The 27,286-nt window shown below is 37.4% G+C and overlaps 1 protein-coding gene across 2 annotated transcripts in view; it reads left to right on the top strand.

Annotated features, from left to right (window-relative positions):
- Positions 1-26,466, top strand: part of LOC126262596 (serine/threonine-protein kinase Nek7-like) — a 67,003-nt gene extending 40,537 nt beyond the window's left edge. The window contains exons 5-6 of one of the 2 annotated variants that reach the window (XM_049959337.1): positions 15,863-16,048; positions 25,354-26,466. In XM_049959337.1, the coding sequence (XP_049815294.1) occupies positions 15,863-16,045 (183 nt within the window). In that variant the 3' untranslated portion in view covers positions 16,046-16,048; positions 25,354-26,466. Of the gene's footprint in view, positions 1-15,862; positions 16,054-25,353 lie in introns of both variants that reach the window. The other variant, XM_049959338.1, reaches the window with a different exon arrangement.
- The last annotated feature ends 820 nt before the right edge of the window (positions 26,467-27,286 follow it).

Here is a 27,286-nt window from a genome sequence, read left to right as displayed (position 1 = left end):
AAGGAAATTAAAAGTATACCAAAATTCCACATATTCAAAAACAAACTTTAAAAAAATGTTAATTAGCAAGAATTTTTATAGTGTCAAGGAATACTTAGTCACCAGCATTCAATATACAGTAGCTTATTTCCTTCATCGTAATGACCCAAAATGCTCATTAAAAACTAAATTTTATTCATCTATTATTCTAATTTAGCATATTATGAATGTTGTTACGCATATGGCTTTATGTTATATGTAATAACATTTTATTTATGGGCATATAATGTATGAGAAATCCTATATCATTTTTATAATGATGAGATACAAGGATGCTAAATAAAGTATTTATATTTAAGTATTTAAATTAAAAGGTGGTGCTACCAAGTCTGCAAAAAATTTTAGTACTATAGCCGAGATATCATTGTAGACAGAAGAGTTACTCTCTTTTAATGACCCAATGATTTGTAATCTCTCTAGCAGATGAGTACCAAACCTGCTTTTTGGTTGTGGAATAGGTATTGCCTTTGTAAGCAAGTTTATTGGATCTGCTTTTGTGGACCATTTGTATACCCTTGTTTTCATCTACAGTTAGAAACACTTCATTGAATTTAGTAGTTAATGTCATGAATTCCATATCACTTGCATGACTACTGCAGTTATATGAGAGTTCAGTATCATTTTCCTTTCTGAGTTTGTGACTACATATCAATAATGCTCCAAATTATCCTTAGCTGGTTTGTAATTTTGAATTTCTTGTCTGATGTATGTAGGACACACAACACACCCTGAGGAATTTTGCAATACTGCTTATAACGCATTTTAAGTCTTGATTAGAACTATTTCTTTGTGTTAAATAAAGATCTCTCTTCCTAGAAAAATATGTTTTGATGTCCTATGGCCTTCATTTGTTGCTGGGAATTTTGCTACAGGCATCAAACCAAAGACGGCCCTCTAGTTGGCCCTCTATCAGAACTACACAAAATTAAATTAATATTGAAATTTTCACATACAGTTATATTATTTCTACTCAGTATTACAAGTACAAAATCTAACTTCCAATGAAGTTTTAAAAAATTGCTGTTGGGGTCCTGTATCTGCACCCTGCGGAACTGTTATCGGTATGTTTCAAAATTTGTTATTGAAATACAGCACTGTAAGAGCTGCTCAATGGAGTATTCATTCACGTCTATGGCCTGGTACTTTATTCACATTTTGTGCATACAGCCACTTCCTTTTCCTTGTATTAGGCTTAGAGTAATACAATACTGACATGTTTCCATTTTGGATCGTCTGTTCATTTTCTGTTATTTCCAAATGACATTCTGTTATGTATAGCACATCTGTAGAAATACCTTTAGGGTTTTAAGTTTCCTGTAGTATGGGGTTTCTTCTGTAACAAGATTCTTATGGAAAAGCACAAATGCATGATTATCCTCTGTGCTGTCTAAGTTAACATTTGTTGTTTCTCCAGTAATTGCTGCAGCTGTGTCTATTGCTATTAGGCATCTTCTACAATTTATTAGAACATTTCAGCTCAGGGATGTTAACTCTAATGTTTATGCTAAACAGTTATTGATCCTGTGAGTATATAGACAGATGATAGTGGAATGTACAATGTTACATATATTCTTTGTTTGAAGCATTATATAAAACAAGCAGCTGAGCAGAAGAAGATGAGGTGATGTGGCTTTTTCAGTGTAAATTTTTTTTTTCCTACTGTGCATAACATGTGTAAAGTGGAGTTTCAGTTGTTTGATTTCATATATAAAGTGGTTTAGATATAATTATCTGTGTGAGTAAATTAGAGCAAGTCATTATTTGTTATTAATGCACTATACAGTAGCAGCTTGCAGTGGCTGCTTCTGTCTATTGATGTGTAACTTGACTTGGTCCATGTACCCAAAGTCTGTCCTTGTTTATGAGATTTACAGAACATGTGAATGAATGAATGTATAAATGCAGAGGCTGGAAGTAATGAGAGGAAATACTGGCAAGTTGAAGCTTTGAGTCAGACCACGCAAGCAGTTTACGAAAATGAGTCCACATAACATATGATTTTCCAACTCAGTAGGTTAGGGAAAAATACCACAATAACAAATATTTTAGTAGTAGTAAATAAGATGTCAAGCGTGCTTTGTCATGCTACAGAGGTCATACCTCTGTTGGCCAAGAAGTACATGTTGTTTAGAGAATCAGCATGAAATCTGCTGTCAGTGAAGCTGCGCCATTCCAAGCCAAGCTGGAGATTTCATAGAACAAGGAAGTGTCCCAAATGTAACTAGAATCCAGAGAGAAAATTCAGATAATGTACTTGGTACGATATATGATGGGCTACACAGTATGGGAGATTCCCAGATTTTGGAAACGTCTCAAAGAAAGTGCCCTAGGACAAGAAGAGCAACTGTTTTGAGTGGTGAATCTTTTTGGCATCATCCAACAAAGAGGAAAGCACAGATTGTGGGCAGTATTTAAATGGTGCAATCCCGAGATTAAATAGTTCCTACATCAGTATACTTACTAGTACTGTACTCAATTGAAGTGTACTGGGAGGTGTTACGTTAACAAAGTATAGCAACAAGATGAAAAATGGCATAAGAAAAAACTGTATGTGTTCCACCAAAGTATCAGTGGTCTCATAAACCAATTGGAGTTTCTAAATTTGAGACAAAAGCTACAGTATCTATAAGCTGTGCCCAAATAATATGTCTCACAAAGTGTCTTGTAAGGGGTGGAACTGAAATGCCTCGAATTTAAGGCAACACATTAGCAGTGAGCTATTGTAGCACTATTAAGGAGAAAGATGGAGCTGCAATTTATGTCAAAACTAATTTAATATTTAAATCTGTTGACTCAAGTACTTACTGTGTAGATTTCCAACGTGAAGCCTGTGGAACTGAAATTACCACACATCATATGTCAGTGGTAGTGTACAGGGTTCCTCAAGGAAAAATGGGCATTTTTTAAACAAACTGGAACAGTGTTTGAGCTAAACACATTCCAAAATTAAGGATTTAATTATAAAGTGTGATTTCAGTATGAATTTCTTAGATAAAAATAACATTAGGGAAGAATTAAAGCACCTGATGGAGTAGCTCAACCTAGGTGCAGTAGGTAACTTCCCTACTAGCATAACTGTAACACCCTAATTGACACTATATTCACTGAAAGAGGCTAGAGCAGCTGTGTCATTGTAAGTTAAATTGTCAAGAGACTGTCAAATCATGGTGGACAACTACTTACAATGAATGACATCAGCCGGTGTAATAAAACCAAACATTCCTTTAAATCTCGCAGGCTAGCCACTGATGACACCCTAGAAAATCTCAGCCTGTATTTGCAAGATATTGACTGGAGCTCTATGTATGTGTTCATATGGAAAGGAAGGTTAATGACAAATGTAACATTCTCATGAGTTTGTGTCATTGCTTCAAACTGTATTTAAAAAAAAGAAAGAAAAGTTCTAAAAACTATTCTCAAGCGACTGAAGGAAACTATGGATTACCGGAGGGGTCAAAATTTTGTATAGAACAAAATAGGTTTTATGAATAATGTAGGTATCTGATGACCCATAAAAAAGAGAATTATAAGTGTATTAATAGTACTGTAATATTAGAAAAAGTGTCAATAAAAATACAAAATTTTGTAGATCACATCTGAAATCCAACAACAAAGCAAAAAGCATCTGGCAAGTTATAAAAAGGAAGAATGGGGGAAAAAGTAGAGTACATATCATACACAGAAATAAGCCATGCTGGAAATACAGTAAAATCGTTGAGGAAATTGCTAAAAATCTTCAATATGCATTTTTTCAACAGCTGTAGAGAAGTGGCTTAGTGAATGCTGTGACCGCTTGTCTGCATAAAGCTAGCAGCAGCAGCAGCAGCAGCAGCAGCAGAGTCAATCAGATGCACATAACTCCCATCACATTGAAATAAAGAAGACAATCAAACAAACGAAAATAAAAAGTTAGTTGGTAGTGTTTCCACAAGGATAATCAGGCATTGTCATGAATATATAACTACAGTTTTGTGTCAGTTAATGAATCCTTACATTAAGGTACTGTCCCACTGCAATTCAAATATGCATGTGTGAAAGCATTTTTCAAGAAGGGTTAAGGAAACTTGATGTCACAAACTTCCGCCTAATCTTCGTGCTAAAAAATTTTTCCAAGGTCCTAGAGAAGCTGGTGTTCAGGATAATTGTTTGTTTATTCATTCCATGTTCCATGGACTCTTTACAGTGATGAGTTTATGGGAGTCACCAGAACATCATCCGTGAATGCACAGTGAAGCACAGCATTATTCTGTGGTGATGAGCACATGGAAAATCTTCTTTTACTCTTTGATTTTTAGTACTGTTTTCTGTGTTGACTTAGATTTCTCAGTTCTTTGTGTTTGAGCTTAAAAATAAGAAGTTATTGCCTTACTACTTCATTGAATCTCTTCAGTGAACAGAGATAAGCTGTAGTTGGCCATGTAGTTCACCATGGATGCGAGTCATTCCAAGATAAAGATTACAATACATTAAATTACATTTTACTGCTTAACAGATGTTACAGCATTAAGAAAAACAGTGCTTGAATGAAAATAACAAGATTTATATAAAAAAGTTATATTAACATTTGAACAGTTTGTTATATTCACTTTTCAGTACTGACATGTTCTGAACAGTAATGCAGGCATACTGTCATACTGTTGAGCAGTCAATTCAACAACCCATGTACTATAAAAATACTCAGTCACATTACACAGTGACTGAATGAAATAAGCTAATCTACATGAACTACATGTATTAACATTTGATAGACGTGAAACAGTTAAGTTATATTTTATTTTAGGTTAGCTCTCTTTCACAAATTCCTCTACGGAGTAGAATGAGCAATTCAGAGAAGTTGCCATAGATTTGTTTTGAACAGGGATGCACTATTTCTTATGTTTCTGAGTTCAGTGGGAAGAAGGTTGAAAATTTTTGCACCAGTGTACTTAGGGTCTCTCTGTACCTACAAAAGATTTTTAATTGGCAGTGAATGTGATTCTAATGCCTAGTGTTGACTGCTAAGTTGAACACAAAGAGAAGGAAAAAATGAATTCAGAAGCCATTATACGTATTCCTAGCTGGATAAATAATTTACTTCAGGATGGTCTTTGGATTATGCTTTTGGGCAATGAAGATTTTTTGAGCAAGAGGAGAATATCTCCAGAAGATAATTCCATAATACATGATAGATTGCAAATAAGCAAAATTAGCTACCTTCATGACAGTTTGGTCTCCAATACAAGAGAGCATTCTTAATGCAAAAGTTGCTGACTTCACTCCCTTCACAGGTTGGTGAGTGTGATATTCCCAGTTTAGTTTGAAGGCTAAGTGAATGCCCACGATCTTGGTGCTATCAGCCCTCTGTAACTGCTTGTTACTGAGTGCCATTGCATACTCCTCTACATTTTTGTCACTTGATCTAAACTGCAAAAATTTGCTTGCATAAATTGGCAGAAAGAGACTGAAGAATAAACCAGTTAAAATTTTTTGATAAAAGGTTTTTGGTGCTTGACAGATTTTCAACTATAATGTTGGTGTCGTCTGCAAACATGGTAAATCTGCACTCAACACTGTTCACAGCTGCAGGTAGATCATTGGCATAAATCAAAAACAATAAAGGATCCAGGACAGAAACCTGCAAGACTCTGCGATGAATAATGTCCCAGTCTGACAGAACATGTAATACCGATTTGCAATCAACAGCTTGCAAAATTATGTCCTTCTTCCTGCTAATAAGATAGGATTTCAGTAGGTTATGTAATGGGCCCCTGATCCCATACTGCTGGGCTTTCTCTAATACACTATGTGATCAAAAGTATCCGGACACCTGGCTGAAAATGACTTAAAAGTTCGTGGCACCCTCCATTGGTAATGCTGGAATGCTATATGGTGTTGGCCAACCCTTAGCCTTGATGACAGCTTCCACTCTCACAAGCATATCTTCATTCAGGCGTTGGATGGTTTCTTGGTGAATGACAGCTCATTCTTCACAGAGTGCTGCACTGAGGAGAGGTATCGATGTCAGCCAGTGAGGCCTGGCATGAAGTCAGCATTCCAAAACATCCCAAAGGTGTTCTATAGGACTCAGGTCAGGACTCTGTGCAGGTCAGACCATTACAGGCCGTGCATTATGAACAGGTGTTTGATCATGTTGAAAGATGCAATTGCCATGCCATTATTGCTCTTCAACAATAGGGAGCAAGAAGGTGCTTAAAACATTAATGTAGGCCTGTGCTGTGATAATGCCATACAAAACAACAAGGGGTGCAAGCCCCCTCCATGAAAAACATGACCACACCATAACACCACTGCCTCCGAATTTTACTGTTTGCTCTACACATGCAGGCAGATGATGTTCACCAGGCATTCGCCATACCCACACCCTGCCATCAAATCGCCACATTGTGTACCATGATTTATCACCCCACACAATGTTTTTCCACTGTTCAGTCATCCAATGCTTATGCTCCTTACACCAAGCGAGGCGACATTCGGCATTTACAGGCATGATGTGTGGCTTGTAAGCAGCCGCTCAAGCATGAAATCTAAGTTTTCTCACCTCCTGCCTTGCTGTCATAGTACATGCAGTTTGGAATTCCTGTGTGATGGTCTGGATATAGATGTCTGCGTATTACATGTCACAACCCTCTTCAACTGTCGGTGGTCTCTGTCAGTCAACAGATGAGGTCGGCCTGTACGGTTTTGTGCTGTACATGTCCCTTCACATTTCTACTTCTCTATCACATTGTAAACAGTGTACCTAGGGATGTTTAGGAGTGTGGTAATCTCACTTACAGACATATGACCCAAGTGACACCCAACCACCTGACCAGGTTTGAAGTCCGTGAGTTCCGCAGAGTGCCCCATTCTGCTCTCTCACAATGTCTAATGACTACTGAGGTCACTGATATGGAGTACCTGGCAGTAGGTGGCAGCACAAGGCACCTAATATGAAAAACGTATGTTTTTGGGGGTGTCCGGATACTTTTGATCACATAGTGTAGTAATTGGTAATCCTCACAATGATTAGATTGTATTAGATTAGATGTGTTTTTGTTCCAATTGATCCATAATGATGAGATTGTCTGGGATGTAGAAAATGTCAGAAGAACAGAAGAACAAAACACACAATAAATATTTACAATATAAAACAAATATGCTAATGTACCATTACACACACACACACACACACACACACACACACACACACAGCAGTTGGTTTTACTAAGAAATTCATCACTGGGCTAATAGGTGTTGGCCATCAATAAATCCTTTAGGCTCCTCTTAAATTGAACTTTAATTGGTAGTTGAACTTTTTATGGCTGCCGGCAAATTATTGAAAATGTGTGTTCCTGGTTAATGGAAACCTTTTGGACCAAAGTAAGTTACTTTACATCTTTTGAAGATTACTCTTATTTATAGTATTGATTTCACAAACTGGTTTGAATAAGGGATACATTTTAATAACAAATTTCATTAAGAAATAAATGTATGGTGAAATGGTAGTTATTGTCCCTAGTTCCCTAAACAGGCCTCTGCAGGATGGTATTGTGTTCACACCACAAATAATTCTAATTAGACATTTTTGTACCTGAAAAACTTTCACTTGGCTTGATGAATTATCCCTATAAAATAATCCCATATGACATTATGGAATGAAAGTAAGCACAGTATGTCAGTTTTTTCATTTTTATATCCCCTATGTCTGACAACATTCCCATTGCTAACAGAGATTTGCTTAGGTGCTGCAGCAGCCCTGTGGTGTACCGAAATTGAATTTATTGTCAATGTGTAAGCACAAGAATTTAATACTGTCCACTTCTTCTATCTGTTTTAGGCATCTTCTTGTGCGAAATCTTTTAAAAGTTCTGAATTGCGTGTAGTGCGTTTTGTCAAGATTTAGTGACAAAGAATTGGCAAGGAACCAATTGTTAAGGTCCAGGAAAATTTCATTAACTGATATTTCTAAGACTACACTTCATTTGCTATTTATTGCAATGTTTGTATCAGCTGCAACAAAACAAATTTGGTGTCTTTACTCATATCACAGAAGATACCCTCTGGTAGTTTGTTGTTGTTTAGGGACCCTAAGATGTCCTCCACAAATGTGAAGATTGACTTATCAGTCAATATTTTCTTTTCAAATCCAAATTGTCATTTATTTGAAATATTGAAGTGTTAAAATTGTTTAACAATCTTAGCATACCACAACTTATCAAATACTTTTGAAAACACAAGAAGAAGTCAAACTGTTCTATAGTTATTCATATTTGAGGGATGACCTTTTTTGGAAGAGTTTTACTGTGACACCTTTCATCCTCTCTGCAAACTTACCTAGGTGCATTGATGAGTTAAGGCTGTGGGTCAGTATTCCAGATAATTCTTGCTTAAGATATTGTCAAAGCCAAATTAAGGTTTATTTTTTAATGAGTCAGTGGCATTATTAATTTCTGTAATGATTATAACAGATAACATTATTTCACCAAAAATGTTTGCAACTTGTTGTTTGAAAATATCCATTACCTGAAAGCCACAACATTTTGAATGTCAGTTTGGTTTATAGCAAGACCTATCAATAGATAATGTTATTTTCTCCTTCACAGATCCAATTCTGCAATCTGTTGACAAAAAACTGGCACCATTCAGAATCCTATATGACATATCCAAGGCTTTTGAATGTACCAACCATGAAATTCTCCCAAATAAAATGGGATTCTATGGGTCAAGCAAAGTAATGGTTTATGTGGTTTAAGTTTTATCGAAGAATAGGAAGCAGGTGGTAATCATTACTGTCAGTAATAGAATTACAGCTTCATCTAAGTGGCACACAGTTAAGAGTTAAGTACCACACGGATTGATACAGAGGCTCTTATTGTTTCTTATATTTATGGTGACATCCCACTCTGTTCTACTACAGTGAGCAACTTAAGCCTCTTTGCAGATGATACGTCCCTCTCAGTGGATAAAACAGCAGGCAAAAACTTGTGCTGTGTATCCTCCACTGGTTTAGCTGCAGTGGACTCTCTCTGACTGTCAAAAAACTAATTGTTCGGATGTTGATTCACAATAGACACAACACATAATTACCAAACAATTTTACTCATATTCAGTGCGTGGAGAACAACATAGAACTACTACCCGTTAAACTCTATAAACACCAAAGATATTACATGACAGCAGAATTTGAATCTCAACATGCCCCTTCAATTTTTGCAGACAGTTATAAATTAAGACTTGAGTCTTAAGTTTGTGGTTCTAGGATTGAAGTCAAATTTGTACAACACATTTCTTGTGCTTTGGTGCAGGAAAGAGCTTTCATCAGTGCATTTGCTGTCATACCTTCTGTTGGCTGATATTCCAGTTTCAGCAGATACTCTTGTAGAGTGTGATGTGTGGAATGTTATTTTATATGAATATGCTTAAACTTTGAATGAAGAACTGTGCTACATGCTAACTTTCCAGCTGGCCGATCGTCATTGAACAGGGTGTTGTGTAACAATTTTTCTAAATCTAGGTCTTTCATGAATGTTGATGATTGAGTCACTTCCTTTGCTGCATTGTTGAGGCTCATGTATTCAGCTTTTGTTGATGAAAGATCAACTGCTCTCTCTCCTTGCTTGAACACCATGAGATTACTGACCTGAATAAGTTGAAGCTATAGCCAGTATACGAGTTTGTATCAACATCGGAACTTCCCCAACCAGGATCTAGAAAACCAACAGTTCCTTCCTTATCCTTGATGTAGGTCAGTTTCTTGTATTTGGTTCCTTTGAGGTATCTAAGGATTTGGTTAGTTGCTTGCCAGTGAATGAAGTCATGGCTGTCATTGTACTGGCATTGACTGCATAGCATATGTCAGGTCAAGTACCAGTAGTGATGTACATCAATGCTCCAACTAATTCTCTGAATTGATAGTGAGTGCCATCTCCTGTATTCATAGCTGTCACATCCTACATCTTCCCTATTGCCAGTGGATACTTACTGGCTTGCAGTCACTCATATTGAATTGGTGTAAAACTTGCCTGATACAGCCACTTTGACATAACGTAATTTTGTCAACAGATTGATTTACTTAGACATCCAGATAGTACCTTAATGGCACCAAGGTCCCTGACATTAAATCTGGTTTATAACTGATTCTTGATTTATTCTATCATTTCTGGTTCCATTAAAGCAATTATAATGTTATCTACATAAAAAAGTAGGTAGACTGGACATTTTCCTACAGTGTCTACAAAGATGCATGGCTCTGAATGTGTAGGTTGCAGTCCAATTGATGTTAGGGTTGCATTCAACTTGGCATACCACTATCAACCAGTTTGGTGCTGTCCGTAAATGGCTTTACACACTTTATCACTAGATTTAAATGTTTGGGGCATCTCACTTGCCTTCTTGACTGTATGATTGTCACTCTCCACATCTTTGATCTTTCATAAGAATTCAACAAGTGAGTACTGCTGTTCTGTGAATATGTGTGTGTCAGTTTCATCATTGAGAAATGAAATGGTGATATCCAGCTGTGAAACACAAAGGTCAGATTTGACTAACAAAGCCATGAGTAGTCTAAACGATCGAAGTCTTGCAACTGTAGAGAATGTTTCCATAAAGTTAACTTCAGACTGCTGGTTGAATCGTCATTCTTTTTTCCTTGGCAAAGGTCCATCACTTGTGTATTTATTTCTCAAAACAGACCTACAGTCTGTTACCCTTTTATTTGTTGGCCTGTCTGCTATGCCCCAGTTTTTTTTACCAGTGACCTGATTTCATCACATATAGTCTCAAACCACTCTTGATGATCTGAACCACACAATTGAGATTGATCTCTGTTGAATGTGAAATTAAATTAGCATCATTAATTGAAACATCTGATGAATCTATACCTGGCACAAACTTTTGGGGAGGTATGGCACTTGAAAAATTGTCTTGCCACATGGTAAGTCACTGTCCGTATTGAATTCTTGGTCTGTAGTGATTGGAAGTCCCTCATCTTCAAAGCCATAAAACAGATCATTGTCAGACAATGGCTCTGATTCAGTGTTTGCATCACCATTGAAATATCCTCGAGTGGAATTCATGATGATACCCCCTCTTTGCTGATGATGATCTAGTCCATCTTCGCGGAAGTTCATACAAGTTCTATTGGGCTCAAAATTGCCATAATCCTGACATGTGAATCCTGTGATCTCATGCTACTCATAATCTCATGATACTCATAATCTTGACAGGTGAATACTGTGATTTCATGATACACACACACAATAGGCTTCCAGACAGTCAGAATAGCCTTCAAAAATCCCTTCTTTCCCCTTACGATCAAACTTTCGTTTGTTTGATGATGTATGCAGGATGACAACCTTTTGACCAAATGTACAAGGTGAAATAGGACAAGTTTTCTCTTCAACCACTTCTCATATGGAGTTCCATCAGACAGTTCTTTAGTTAAGCAACAGTTTCAAATGTAATTAGATGTCATGATGGTTTCGGCTGAAAATGATGGTGGTAGTCCCAACTCGAGCTGCACACAATGAGCCATTTTGACCAGTGAACAGTTATATTGTTCGGTAACACCAGTCTGCTGTGGTGTGTATGGAACTGTTAGAAGTTGCTGTATTCTTGTCATTCTGAAGATGGAGTCCATTCTTCTGTTGCAGTATGCCTTACCTTGCCTGACTGAAAGGATTTAATTTATGACCAGTCTGATTGTTAGCCAGGTTTTTGAATTCAACAAATGTTGAAGAAAATAGCCTTAATGCCATTTGATGTGGTCATCCATAGAGATCACAAAAAATATTGCGCCACCTTGAGATGTCTCTTTCATTGTTCCACAGACATCAGAGTTGCCTTCTCACTTAGTGAAGAGAGTGGATGTCTCTCTTTCTTTAAGACACATAGTTCATGCGGAGATATCAACATCACTGAATTGCAGATGTGTCACATTTTCATTTTTGACCACTTTGGTGATATTTCACGAGTTCCAGAGGCCTAATTGAGTGTGCTTGATTTACATACCACTTTTTGTACACTATGTGATCACCTGGCTGAAAATGACTTACAAGTTCGGTAATGCTGGAATTCAGTATGGCGTTGGCCCACCCTTGGCCTTGATGACAGCTTCCACTCTCTCAAACATAGATTCAATCAGGTGCTGGAAGGTTTCTTGGGGAATGGCAGCCCGTTCTTCGTGGAGTGCTGCACTGAGGAGAGCTATCGATGTCAGTCAGTGAGGCCTGGCGTGAAGTTGGCATTCCAAAACATCCCAAAGATGTTCTGTAGGATTCAGGTATGGACTCTGTACAGGCCAGTCCATTATAGGGATGTTATTGTCATGTAACCACTCTGCCAGAGGCCGTGCTTTATGAACAAATGTTTGATCGTGTTGAAAGATGCAATCGCCATCTGCGAATTGCTCTTCAACAGTGGGAAGCAAAATGATGCTTAATACATCAATGTAGGCCTGTGCTGTGATAGTGCCATCCAAAACAACAAGGGGTGCAAGCTCCTCCCTGAAGAACATGACCACACCATAACACCACCGTCTCCGAATTTTACTGTTGACACTAGACACACTGACAGATGACGTTCACCGGGCGTTCATCATACCCACACCCTGCTGTCACATCGACACATTGTGTGCCGTGATTCATCACTCCACACAATGTTTTTTCCACTGTTAAATTGTCCAATATTTGCTCTCCTTACACCAAGCAAGGAATTGATTGGCAATTACAGGTGTGATGTGTGGCTTATGAGCAGCCGCTCGACCATAAAATCCAAGTTTTCTCACTTCCCACTTAACTATCATAGTACTGGTAGTGGAACCTGATGCAGATTGGAATTCCTGTAAGATGTTCTGGATAGATGTTTGCCTATTACACACTGCAACCCTCTTCAACCGTCAGTGGTCTCCGTCAGGCAACAGATGAGTTTGGCCTGTACAGTTTTCACGCAATCACCTGACCAGGTTTGAAGTCTGTGACTTCCGTGGAGCACCCCATTCTGCTCTCTCACGATGTCTAATGACTACTGAGGCCAGTATATGGGGTACCTGGCAGGAGGTGACAGCACAATGCACCTAATATGAAAAATGTGTGTTTTTGGGGGTGTCCGGATACTTTTGATCATATAGTGTAACTTCTGACTTGACAACGATTAATGCTTCTGGACCATTTACTTGTAAATAAGAGAGGTTACCAAAACTGTTTGCAATCATGTTGATTTTACCATTATTATCTTGTATAACTGCATGAGCTTCCTAAAATGTCACTGTATGCTTTTTGTCCAAAACCTTTACCACTGAAATGAGATTGGTTAAGGCTGTCGTTGCCATCACCTATACTGTTACTTGCGTAGCACTGTTGTCCGCAATCATTAAATTCTCTCGTGTTTCTGTCATTTGTGAATGCTTTTGGATCATTGCACATATGTGATATGCGACCACTGCCTATGCACCAAAGAATAGTCGCAAAACTTCAGAGGAGGCTCATTCATAGAGAAACAGCAAGGAGATTGGTCAACATTGCTTGCACAATTAGCTTCTTCTTGAAAACATACTCATCTTCTTTGTGTTGCTTCTTACAAAAACTGCATTTTTATGCTTATTTTTCTGTTTTTTGGTTTTGTTCTGATTTTCATTCCACTTTGTCTCTGCCACTTGCAGTATGTTTTGGCTTGTTCATGAAATGCTTACATGGTTTAACAAACTTTGTGGCACTTGCAATTTCACTGTCTTTCTGAATCCTTGCTTTTTTTCCCAAGATTTTACCGTTACTCCCTCTACAGCTGGTAGATTGTCACAGGAATCGATAGCACACCTAAAACTGTCATAGCTAACTGGAAGACTGTAGAGCAGTATTATTGACATCATATCACCATTTATGTCAATATCTATTGCTTGTAACTTATCCACAGCATCGAAGAATTCATTGTCACATTATCAGTAGGTGTTTTAGCAGTACTGCTCTGCGAGCAGGTCCTTTGGATGCGTGGATTGACTAGAGTTTAAGCCATACCTGACACGATGTAGTGCAGTTCTGTACCTGCTTCAGCTTGATGGGATTGATGATGGATAAAATAAAGCCTGCTTTTGCTTTTCAACGTGCCACTATCTGTGCTTTGTATGCAGCTTCTGCAGCAGCAAGCACTTCACATTCACCAGACACCGTGAGTTATGATATGTCTCCAGATACATATCCCCAAATGTCGTTTTTGAGGAGTAGTGATTTGACTTGTACTGTCCATGTGTCATAATTATTGCACAACAGCATTTCTAGTTGAACGCAATTTTGCAGCAATCATTTGTGCCGTATTCCTTGTATTAACAAACTTGTTAGTTACCACACTTTTAACTTACAAATTTCAGTTTTCTCTCATGAAAAACTTTATTTTTGCTGCTTGCGTAACCTGAGCCCATGACCTATTGGGACACGGTTTGGCAGTACAGGTATGACACATAATTATCAAACAACTTTAGTCATGACTCATTGTATGGAGAATAACACAGAGCTACTAACAGTTAACTTAAAGAACATGTGCTTGGTGACATCTACAGATACCAAAGAAGTTAAATGATGGTAAAAATCTGGATCTCAGCACTAATTATGTGCAGATTCAAGTGACATAGACAGAACAAGAGGATATAAATATAAAATGTAATGGATAATAAATACAGGAAGTCAGGACCTAAATTCTTGGACGGGTACATTGCTAACAAATTAAATATATCTTCTACCTTCTGTGTTTCATTAATAAAAATCACCTTTTTTTTTTTTTTTTTTTTTTTTTTTTCAAAACCAGTAGTGGATATCAGGGCCACAATGTGAGGTCAAAACAGCACTTACATAGTAACCAGAAAAACTTCACCCTTTAGCAGAACGGACTGCATTACTCAGGTGTGAAAGTATCCAAAGCTCTATCTAAAGAAATATAAGACATGCTCTTGAAATGCCAAAGCATAAATACAAATTGAAAGAATGCCCGTTGAAAAATTTATTTTACCCAATAAATGAATTTTTTAGCATAAATGAGTGTGCATGTTTGTAGCTTTATTGTGTAATTTTGTGTATTATGATGCACCATTAGTTGATACAAGTATTGCCATTAGTCTGCCATATCCTATGAATCATACCATATCCTAGCAATTCTTTTGCTATTAGGATCAACAGAACTCGTAATAAATAAATAACAAGGTGTTCTGGTGTGCTTCATTTGGTAAAGCAGTGCTTTTGAAAGGAGAGTAGTTCCTTGCTAGACAGTCAAGAACAGTTGTAACTTCTCATGTACAGTCAACACAGTGTGTGTTCTTAAAAGAAGAAAAAAAATTTTATCTGTCATTATGTTTTTAATTTCAGTTGTGAATAACATATTTGAATTAATTTTATAGTTTAATATGAGTGAGGAGAGAGATTTAAGTGAAGTAATATTGATTAATCACCCTTTGGTCACTATAATCCAAACTTGTCAGTTTTCCCTTTTTTCATTAATTTGTTGTTCTTTTTCTTAATTTTAACCATCCACACTTTTTTTATCATGTGATCATAGATGACCCAATCTTTCTTTTGAAAAAGTACCACATTTGTTTTTTTTTACATTCTTTGTAGTTTCTGAATCATGATATTGTCAGTATCTGCACATTTTCCATGGCCTAACATTGCTCTTTGGAATTTATTAAATATGGAACCTTAGCATTTACAAAAAATGTTGAAATGCTTTTCAAAATAAATAGAAAATACTGATAAAGAATGTGGTGTGAATATTTGTGTAATTACAGACTATATCATAGTAAGATGTGCATTTTTTTAATATGAATTGCCCATACACAGTGTGAGTTTTGGTGTTTCATTATCAGCTGCGTGAACTTGTGGCTGTTTGTATCAGACCTGATCCTGATGAACGGCCAGATATACAACATGTTAAAAATATAGCTGAACAAATGCATTCTCAGCTGCAGGCAGCTGCAAGTGGATATTCATCAGACCAACAGAATTTAGCTTCCTGGCAATGTTCAAGACCTTCATCTTCTGACCAGTGACTGGTAAGGTACAAGCTGTGATTCATATTAATGTTGTTGTTGTTGTTGTTGTTGTTGTTGTTGTTAGCATTTCAGTATAGTGTACATCTTATGAACTACTTTAGACTTAAAGGGCAGGTTTTCATACTGCAAATAAACAAAAATTTACACTCACTGTGGGACTGTAAGGACTGGCCCTCTTCAGTTTCCTTCCTATTTACGGGATTTAGAGGTTGGCATCCGAACATCAATTTTCTAAAAGAGTATGATATAGCTCTCAGAAAATGGAAAAAGATACTTTTGAAGAATAGAATATTTTTGAGCACTGTTTAAGTACAATACATTACCAGCTCATTATAGTAACTGATTATCAAATTGAATATTAAATCATAATTCTAAATAAAGTAATTTTTAATTAATGGTTCCATGAAAGTAAATTAAAATTTGATTCAGATAAGTGAAACGCCTTACTGTCAAGCAAAAAAGATTCTGTATATTAATAATACTGTTAAATATATACAAGGAAAAAAGGCCTTTATTTTCTGTTTCATGTTTCTCATTTTTGTACCAAAATTTAATTAATTCTGGAGCACTCAAATTTCTGCATTGATCAGTAATTAAAATCAAAAGATCATATTTTATTTAAAAACATGATTCAGTAATAGTCAATTAATTAACATTATGGCAAAAGAATCATACACAAGAACAGAATCACCTTCATGTTATTGTCAGAATCAGTTGAAGACACAGACATCTTACGCACCTTTACATGTCCGATCATGTCGCTGTCACTGGAGTCACCCTAAGAACATAAAAACATCCAGTTGCATATTCATCTGGATCTTCATTTTCATGAGAAACATCTGAATAATAAGGACAAAACCCTCCCAACATATTTCAGATTTGTTCATTTCCTTCTGTTTTCTAAATAGGGCCATCTCTAAAAGTAGGAGAAACTTCAATACAAAAATAGTAACTGCTTGAAAGCAAAGGCAATCAAATTTGATACATTCACTACTGGTGTAAAACCTAAAAATATGAAGTAGTTAAAATCTACCACAGAAGATGGCATCTACAAACAGAATGAGTTATCTTGAGATTCACCCACAATGGATGGCACATGAAACATGAGTAAACCCGAGATCCATTCACAGTATGTTAACATTTCCATTTCTCAATAAATATAGAATTTAAATGAAATAAAGAGATGCTGCTAATAGCAAAGATTCAAACATTTAATTTTACAGTTACAAGACTTGAGCACTATGCATTCAGTTATATCAATAACTTGAAATAGTGTTTGCTTAGCAGCACTCATTTTCAAAGGTGATTATTTTATTTTTTAATATATTGAGAATTTCAGCAGTAAGGATGTAACTAACACACAAATATTTATGAGTGATGTCTTGTGGCCAAACCTTTCATAGAATATGTTCAGAAAGGAGAAATTTCAGTCTCTGCTGCATTCGGTCATTGAAAGAATTCATTGGCAACAAATGAAAATTTGTAATAAAGTTGGGATTTGAACATGTGCCTTCTGCTCACTAGGCAGATGAATCAACTATCTACGCCACCTTTGCAACAGTGGTTACACACAACTGCATGGGCTACCCAAGCACGCCTCACCCTCAGTCCATATTGCTATTTGCTGAACACTACTACAGTAGTTCCACACAAGATCAGGTGAAGAGTATTATTCACTGGATGATCATGTTTGCCTTCACCGCACAAATGACATACTCGAGATATAACTGTGACATTTTTTGTTCCTTGTTTCGCATTCTCATCACAAGTGCTTCTCCTTTCATGTTACCAGAAGGTGGAATATAGCTTGCACTGCAATTATTCATCTCTCTGATTTTCTTTGTAGCTTTTGAGTCCTATTTTTCGGTCAGTGTGAAAGATTTACTTTCACAGTTTACTTTTCTGATTTGAAACCTAAGTTATTCGCAGCTCACGAAATTTCTTAGTGGATGTTCGTGATTTGTTAGAATGTCTCTTTATTTATGTTTTTGTGTGTTAGAGGTGATGCCAGCAAAAGCAGTTACAACGAAACATGTTTACAGGTATGTAATATTAAAGTGAATGTTATTTACCCATAATGTTAATAGTATCTGGTGGTGATAAATAAGTGAGTCACCTCTGGTGAATGAGTTTTTTAATTTGCAGTTCACTCAAGGCAGAAAAATGAAAATAGCTATGACAGCTACTGAAGAGAACAGCAGCTCAAATAATTTATCCTGTTCGTTGTTTATGATGTTAGTCACAGTTGGTGCATCTGGATATTATTTGTAACCGTGCTTTAGACCCAAAATGTAGTTACATAAATGCAAACACAACACATTGGCCTTCACTAGGTATTTCTGTTCCCAATCAATGTAGTGGCAGCTGGTGCTACTGTGTCTTTGAAGCATGAGCCTCCCAAGTGCTAGCTAGCTCCAGAAACACATTGGCTAAGCAAACGTATTCTGCCTGTCGCTAGTATAATAGAGAATTGGCAACATTGTAGAATGCTTTTGGCAACTATGTGACCATCAGTTTACTTCCTGGAGTGGATCAGAATTATCATAGTAAATTAAGTCAATATTTCTTGTCATTTAGATGAAATATTCTGAATGATACTCATTTAAGGGCTGACACACAGGTAGCAAATTTGTATTTTTGAGTCCAGAATGCCTGTTCCAACAGGAACTGCAGCTTACTTCACCATGTTGTTGTTGTGGTCTTCAGTCCAGAGACTGGTTTGATGCAGCTCTCCATGCTACTCTATTCTGTGCAAGCTTCTTCATCTCCCAGTACCTACTGCAACCTACATCCTTCTGAATCTGTTTAGTGTATTCATCTCTTGGTCTCCATCTACATCACCATATACATTGTGAATTCTATATCTTAGCCATCACTGTGACAACAAGGGAGTGATATGTGCTACATTTATATGCTAGCTTCGTGGTAAAGAGTTCGTCCTTCCAGGCGAAGACTGCATAAGTTTTTGGTTCTAATCTTGCTGGAGAGAAGAGGCAGATCAACAATTAGTAAAGAAGTCTTAAGACAACTTATCCCTCATAAGTTTTGTCCCTACCTTAATTTCCGTACCCTGTAGATCTAAAAGTGAAAAACCTGCAGAATTGCAAACTTGCTAATGCCTACTTTTTCTGCACTGTCAAATGTATTGACTTAATGATGATTTGTTAACTGGATTTTGTTATCTGTCTACACCTATTGTTACATTTTCATACTTTCATTGTAGTCCCTCTTGTAACACTATTTCAATGCAACTGTGGACTGAATGTAGACACCGACCATTTTGAAGGCGTAAATGCGTATTTTCCTGCTAATTCAGGACAATTTGGGATACTTTATTTCATGAAAAAGACTTTTTTTTGTAATGTTATTTTGATAAGATATAACTGATTTGTATTAGTACAATTCATGATAAATATCACGTTATCATTTGTTTATGAACACAATAACTTACAATATACAACCTACACAGCTCTGCTGCGGATGTTTTAGGCACTGGTCCCACATCTGTTGGAGCAAACATGTCTTATAGGAATGTTTTTACTTATTTTGTGCTTTTATGATGGCATCTGTGTAAAAAGTACGTTTATTTATTTATTTTATTTATTTATTTTGGTCCAACATCACCTGATTACAAATTTATTAATTTATTTATTTTTGTTCCAGTCTTCTTGATAAGTCAGAGCCTTACTTGCAAGAGTTACATATTATTGCCTGGTATTATTATCTACACAATTTTTTCCAAATTTACTCAAGACAACAATATTACATATATGGACTACACATAAAAACAATTTGCTATTGCAATACGCTACATGCAGTACATACATATGTACTGAATCTAGAAACTCACCTATTGAATACACAGGACTGTTTAGGAACCATAATTTTAATTTCTTTTTTAGTTCTGTGATGGACAATTTGGAGATATTCAGGTGGAAACTGTTTGGTAGTTTTTAGTCTGCATAGTGAGGGCTTCTCTTATAAAGTACACTCCTGGAAACTGAAATAAGAACACCGTGAATTCATTGTCCCAGGAAGGGGAAACTTTATTGCCACATTCCTGGGGTCAGATACATCACATGATCACACTGACAGAACCACAGGCACATAGACACAGGCAACAGAGCATGCACAATGTCGGCACTAGTACAGTGTATATCCACCTTTTGCAGCAATGCAGTCTGCTATTCTCCCATGGAGACGATCATTGAGATGCTGGATGTAGTCCTATGGATCGGCTTGCCATGCCGTTTCCACCTGGCGCCTCAGTTGGACCAGCGTTCAGGCTGGACGTGCAGACCGCATGAGACGACGCTTCATCCAGTCCCAAACATGCTCAATGGGGGACAGATCCGGAGATCTTGCTGGCCAGGGTAGTTGACTTACACCTTCTAGAGCACGTTGGGTGGCACGGGATACATGCGGATGTGCATTGTCCTGTTGGAACAGCAAGTTCCCTTGCCGGTCTAGGAATGGTAGAACGATGGGTTCGATGACGGTTTGGATGTACTGTGCACTATTCAGTGTCCCCTCGACGATCACCAGTGGTGTACGGCCAGTATAGGAGATCGCTCCCCACACCATGATGCCGGGTGTTGGCCCTGTGTGCCTCGGTCGTATGCAGTCCTGATTGTGGCGCTCACCTGCACGGCGCCAAACACGCATACGACCATCATTGGCACCAAGGCAGAAGCGACTCTCATCGCTGAAGACGACACATCTCCATTCGTCCCTCCATTCACGCCTGTCGCGACACCACTGGAGGCGGGCTGCACGATGTTGGGGCGTGAGCGGAAGACGGCCTAACGGTGTGCGGGACCGTAGCCCAGCTTCATGGAGACGGTTGCGAATGGTCCTCGCCGATACCCCAGGAGCAACAGTGTCCCTAATTTGCTGGGAAGTAGCAGTGTGGTCCCCTACGGCACTGCGTAGGATCCTACGGTCTTGGCGTGCATCCGTGCGTCGCTGCGGTCCGGTCCCAGGTCGATGGGCACGTGCACCTTCCGCCGACCACTGGCGACAACATCGATGTACTGTGGAGACCTCACACCCCACGTGTTGAGCAATTCGGCGGTACGTCCACCCGGCCTCCCGCATGCCCACTATACGCCCTCGCTCAAAGTCCGTCAACTGCACACATGGTTCACGTCCACGCTGTCGCGGCATGCTACCAGTGTTAAAGACTATGATGGAGCTCCGTATGCCACGGCAAACTGGCTGACACTGACAGCGGCGGTGCACAAATGCTGCGCAGCTAGCGCCATTCGACGGCCAACATCGCGGTTCCTGGTGTGTCCGCTGTGCCGTGTGTGTGATCATTGCTTGTACAGCCCTCTCGCAGTGTCCGGAGCAAGTATGGTGGGTCTGACACACCGGTGTCAATGTGTTCTTTTTTCCATTTCCAGGAGTGTATGATTCTATGAGAGATATTGTGGAGTCTCTGTCTAGTGTTGTGGTCATGTATTTCTTTATTGAGTGTTTTGTTGCTGTTAACTGGCATAATGATTGTCTTAAGTACACACAGGTTATGGACAGTTAGTATTTTAAATTCTTGACACACATTTCTTTCCCACAATTCTAAGTGCCTTCTTCTACGGATAAATACTTTTTTCACATTACCCTTACTGCTGGATCCCCATACCTCTATCCCATAGTGCAAAATAATTTGCCTCAGAGTGGTAATGTTACAAAAAGGTATCAGTTTTCTTGGGGCATAGATGGTAGTAGATAGCTTTTTGCAAATACCATTTACATGATCAGACCAATTTAAGTCTGCATCAAGTGCCACGCCAAGAAACTTGGTCGAGTATTCTTTTTTAATGTATTTGTCACCCATTAAAAATTGTTTTTTAAGAGTTTTATTGCCTCCCAGGATCAACTTCAATATAGAACGATGTATTTGTATTTAATTTTTGTTTTCATTAAAATACTGCGGAATTATGCCTGCTGCAATTTTGTATTGCTCTTCAAGTTGTGAATAGCTAGGACTATGGCATTTAATGTGGTATCATCTGCATAGAAGATAGCTTGAGCAGGGTTTGTTATAGACTGAATATCATTAACATAAATAATAAAAAGAAGTGGTCCTAATATTGACCCCTGTGGAGCACCAAAATTAATGTAAGTGGTGTTTGATTTGTATGCTCCCTCTCTAGTGCTAATAGACACAAACAGCTTCCTATTTATCAAATAGAACCTAATCAGATTATGGGCTGTGCCTCTAGTGCCATATTTCCACAGTTTGTTCAGCAGTATGGTCATATCAACAAAGTCAAGTGCTTTTTGTAAGTCTAGATAGATGCCACATATATGTTCTTTATTGTCTATTGCTTGTTTGATGTCTTTGATTAAGTTGGATGCTGCTGTAATGGTGGATGACTCCTTAACAAACCCATACTGCCCCTTAGAAATCACTTTTGTGGTTACCAGGAAGTTCCAGCTTCTTATGTACAGGGTTATTACAAATGATTGAAGCGATTTCAAAGCTCTACAATAACTTTATTATTTGAGATACTTTCACAATGCTTTGCACACACATACAAAAACTCAAAAAGTTTTTTAGGCATTCACAAATGTTCGATATGTGCCCCTTTAGTGATTCGGCAGACATCAAGCCGATAATCAAGTTCCTCCCACACTCGGTGCAGAATGTCCCCATCAATGAGTTCGAAAGCATCGTTGATGCGAGCTCGCAGTTCTGGCACGTTTCTTGGTAGAGGAGGTTTAAACACTGAATCTTTCACATAACCCCACAGAAAGAAATCGCATGGGGTTAAGTCGGGAGAGCGTGGAGGCCATGACATGAATTGCTCATCATGATCTCCACCACGACCGATCCATCGGTTTTCCAATCTCCTGTTTAAGAAATGCCGAACATCATGATGGAAGTGCGGGGGGGCACCATCCTGTTGAAAGATGAAGTCGACGCTGTCGGTCTCCAGTTGTGGCATGAGCCAATTTTCCAGCATGTACAGATACGCGTGTCCTGTAACGTTTTTTTCGCAGAAGAAAAAGTGGCCGTAAACTTTAAACCGTGAGATTGCACAAAACACGTTAACTTTTGGTGAATTGCGAATTTGCTGTGCGAATGCGTGAGGATTCTCTACCACCCAGATTCGCACATTGTGTCTGTTCACTTCACCATTAAGAAAAAATGTTGCTTCATCACTGAAAACAAGTTTCGCACTGAACGCATCCTCTTCCATGAGCTGTTGCAACCGCGCCAAAAATTCAAAGCGTTTGACTTTGTCATCGGGTGTCAGGGCTTGTAGCAATTGTAAACGGTAAGGCTTCTGCTTTAGCCTTTTCCGTAAGATTTTCCAAACCATCGGCTGTGGTACGTTTAGCTCCCTGCTTGCTTTACTCGTCGACTTCCGCGGGCTACGCGTGAAACTTGCCCGCACGCATTCAACCGTTTCTTTGCTCACTGCAGGCCGACCTGTTGATTTCCCCTTACAGAGGCATCCAGAAGCTTTAAACTGCGCATACCATTGCCGAATGGAGTTAGCAGTTGGTGGATCTTTGTTGAACTTCGTCCTGAAGTGTCGTTGCACTGTTACGACTGACTGATGTGAGTGCATTTCAAGCACAACATACGCTTTCTCGGCTCCTGTCGCCATTTTGTCTCACTGCGCTCTCGAGCGCTCTGACGGCAGAAACCTGAAGTGCGGCTTCAGCTGAACAAAACTTTATGAGTTTTTCTACGTATCTGTAGTGTGTCGTGACCATATGTCAATGAATGGAGCTACAGTGAATTTATGAAATCGCTTCAATCATTTGTAATAGCCCTGTATATTGCTTTCTCAAAGATTTGGGATGTTGCTAGAAGAACAGATATGAGTTGAAAGTTTTCTTGTTTCCTTTTTTAAAAATAGGCAGAACTTGAGCAATTTTCAACTCACCTGGAAACAGACCATCTTCTATACCAAAAATGATAATTGCTAATAAAGTGGTGCAGTTTTATGAATACATTTCTTGAGTGTCCAGACTAAGACCATTGTATACTGCTGCATGAGAATTCATCAAGCTACTCACTATTTTAATTATTTCTTCTTCACTTGTTGATGTCAAAACTATACTTTATGACACTGGTGTTCCTCTGACTTTGCATTTGTTATTTTTTAAGCTGATTGTTTATGCTGGAGCCAACACAGGCAAAACAATTGTTAAATAGATCTGCTACCTTATTGTGATCAGTTTCTATTTTACCATTCATCAGCAAGTGATTTTCAGTTGTATGTTTCCCAGATTTACCTATTTCTCAATTTACTAGTGACCATGATGTTTTGGAAATATTGTTTGAGTTTTGAATGCCACTTTCAAAATGTTTGTTTTACAGGATTTAGAGGTCTATGTAGTATTTCTAATACTTTTTGAGTTTTTCTGTAGCCCCAGTGACTGAAGTTGATATCCAGTTTCGGGTTACAGCATGTGACTGAGTTCTCTTTCTTTTTAATGGGCATGCTTGATTGAGAATGTGATATCAATTTTGCATGATTTATGTTATGAAACTCGCATTGAATGTTTGTCAATGTGAAATTATAGTACAGCACCACCAATGACCAGTTATTAGCATTGGCATAGTAAACATTTGCTGTTTTAACATTTGCTTAGTAGTATTATCACCCCCTGTGTCCAATTAGACATTCATCTACTGGTGCTTAATGCCAATTTCACTATTAACAACAGTCTATAATAGGTTAACATTTTTTATGTTCAGCAGAAATATGAGACATCATAACTTCCTGATTGTTTAAGAGTTAATCATTGCACCAAATGAGGATACACCTATAATGGTGTAAACCAGTATTGTTTCCAATAAAGGACTAAAAAACAGCGGAAGGGGCTTGAAGAGTCATCATTTACTGTGAATTCCATCAATTTGTAAGACATTTCTTAATAAAAAATAGTTTGCAGTTCTTAAATGTTAACAGCAAGTAAACATATGCAAGAAATTAATCAGCAGCAGTATAGCCCCCACATTATCAGAACAGTCTGACAAAGCTCAGATAGCTTTTCACACCTGTAGACAATGTGTTACTTGTGCTTTGTGCTGCTGTATCAGGGTCAGCAAAGCTGTGCAGTTTGGCGTAATGATAAGACAAAGAATCTCATGAATTCTGTCACTGACTGTACCTGCAAGTCATTTTACTTAGATAACTGTGAAAGACACACTTAGCACATAAATGTAAACATCAAACATAATCTCTGGTAAAAATTTAGAAACTATTACTACTTAATTTGTAATGCCGTGTGTTTACATTTTGTGATTATTTCTTCATTTTAAGAATTTCACTTGCTTTCAGGTACTGAGAAACAAGAGATGTACTTGGTTTTCCAGTATTCTTCCCGTACCAAAGAATAGAGGAACATTTAATTATGGAGCTGTTTTAATTATTATTGTTTTACAAATTTAAAAACTGTCACAATGTATTCTTTTAAGATAACTAGATTCTCATTTATTATTGACTGAAGTTAGAACATATCTGTACTGCAGTGAAGAGTCAAATTTTAAAAAACTGGATTAGTATTCTCATCAGAATACCATATGAAAGATAGTGGACTGTGTATGCAATTTTAACCCGATCTCCCTACTTTGTAGAAAATTTAAAGAGTAATATTCTGTGTTTTGTACTTTTTTGCATACCATTAATTCTTTCTGTTAAATATGTCATACAAGATGTGACACAGTTCTGTGATTTTTTAATTCAGTTTTATACAAGACATTTAGTGTCAGCAAAACTATATTGAAGCATGCAGTTTTAATTATTATGGGAATAATGTGCGATAAAATATCATGAAAATTTTGTGATGCAGTATCTTGATGGAATTTGCATGTTATAGCATGAGTTATAGAATTGTAATATTCTTTTAAAAGTGTTTTAACATTAAATGAAAACTTGTTCACAAACCTCCCCTTTTGTATGTCACGAAACTGGAAAAATAAATATCACAATCAGTTCTTAGACAATTAAATTTGACTGCTGTTCATGTTTCCTTAAGTGAATTGGCATTTCTGCTCATTAATTTGCATAATACTCTTAATGTTTGTGTCAGTGAGATTGCACATAGCATGTTACTAATGAAAAAGCTGACTAAGCAAAATGTCCTCTGAAAGAATGATTTTTGTTAACTGTGAAAATTCTTAACCATGAACAATAATAACAGAAAAAGAGCTTATAGCGTTAATGTTATTAACTATTATTTTTAAATTTATCTTTCTGATAAATGGAACTCAAGAAGTATAATATTCTGGTGTGTTCACAGTTCTCCATACTCCATTCTTATACCATTGATCTGAAAGTTGATTGTAGAATAAGGCATCTAAACTTTTCTCATGACAACACTACGTTATTACATGTATTTATTGATAATGTACATTGACAAATACATTGTGTGACAAGATAAAACAATGTAAATTTATTGAACATTGCAGTTATTGTATTGCAAATTTACTGAATGCTTTTCACAGAATAACAACTATTGTTCATTCAAAAAACATATCTTCTCAATTTAAACTTAGCTCTATCAAAAAATCTATTGATCTCATCAGATCACAGGAATTAAATTATTTCTAATCAGCTGTAATGTAGAGTGGTAATACGAAATGGATATGCCATGAATGTGATAAGTGAGTTGCGGTGGCAATCATTAAAACAAAGGCATTTTTCATTGCGACAAGAGCTTTTCACAAAATTTCAGTCACCAACTTTCCCCTTTGAATGCTTAAATATTTTATTGCAACCATTGTACATACGGAAAAATGATCATGATAATTATATAAGAGAAGTCAAACCTCACAGGGAGATATTTAATTGTTCGTTATTTTTCCCATCTGCTGTAGGAGGGTGGAACAATAAAGAAATAGGCTGAAAGCAGTTTGAAGAACCCTCTGTCAGGCATTTAAGTTTGAACTACAGAGTAGTCATTTACATGTAGATGCACTACATCATTAAAAAATTACTCTGTACTGACAAGTGCAGAATAAATATTAGCAGACTGGATGGTTACTCAGTTGTAATTATGAACATACCTACACAAAAATCATCTGTTTGAGCTCTCGTGTCTTCAAGTTGAAGCAGTATGTTGTCCATGCCTGTGACAGAAAGTGGTAGACTTAAAATGGGCTATGTGTATGGATGGAACAGTCAAGGTGTTGGAGATGTTTCAATGAAACATGTTGATTATAGAATATGGCATGTAAACTTTCTTCATGTCAACACTAAATTATTACATGTA

This window comes from Schistocerca nitens, chromosome 6, assembly GCF_023898315.1.
Source record: "Schistocerca nitens isolate TAMUIC-IGC-003100 chromosome 6, iqSchNite1.1, whole genome shotgun sequence".
NCBI classification, from domain to species: Eukaryota; Metazoa; Arthropoda; class Insecta; order Orthoptera; family Acrididae; genus Schistocerca; species Schistocerca nitens.
The sequence above is the reverse complement of the archived record's forward strand: the minus strand, read 5'-3'. Positions and strand labels throughout refer to the sequence as shown.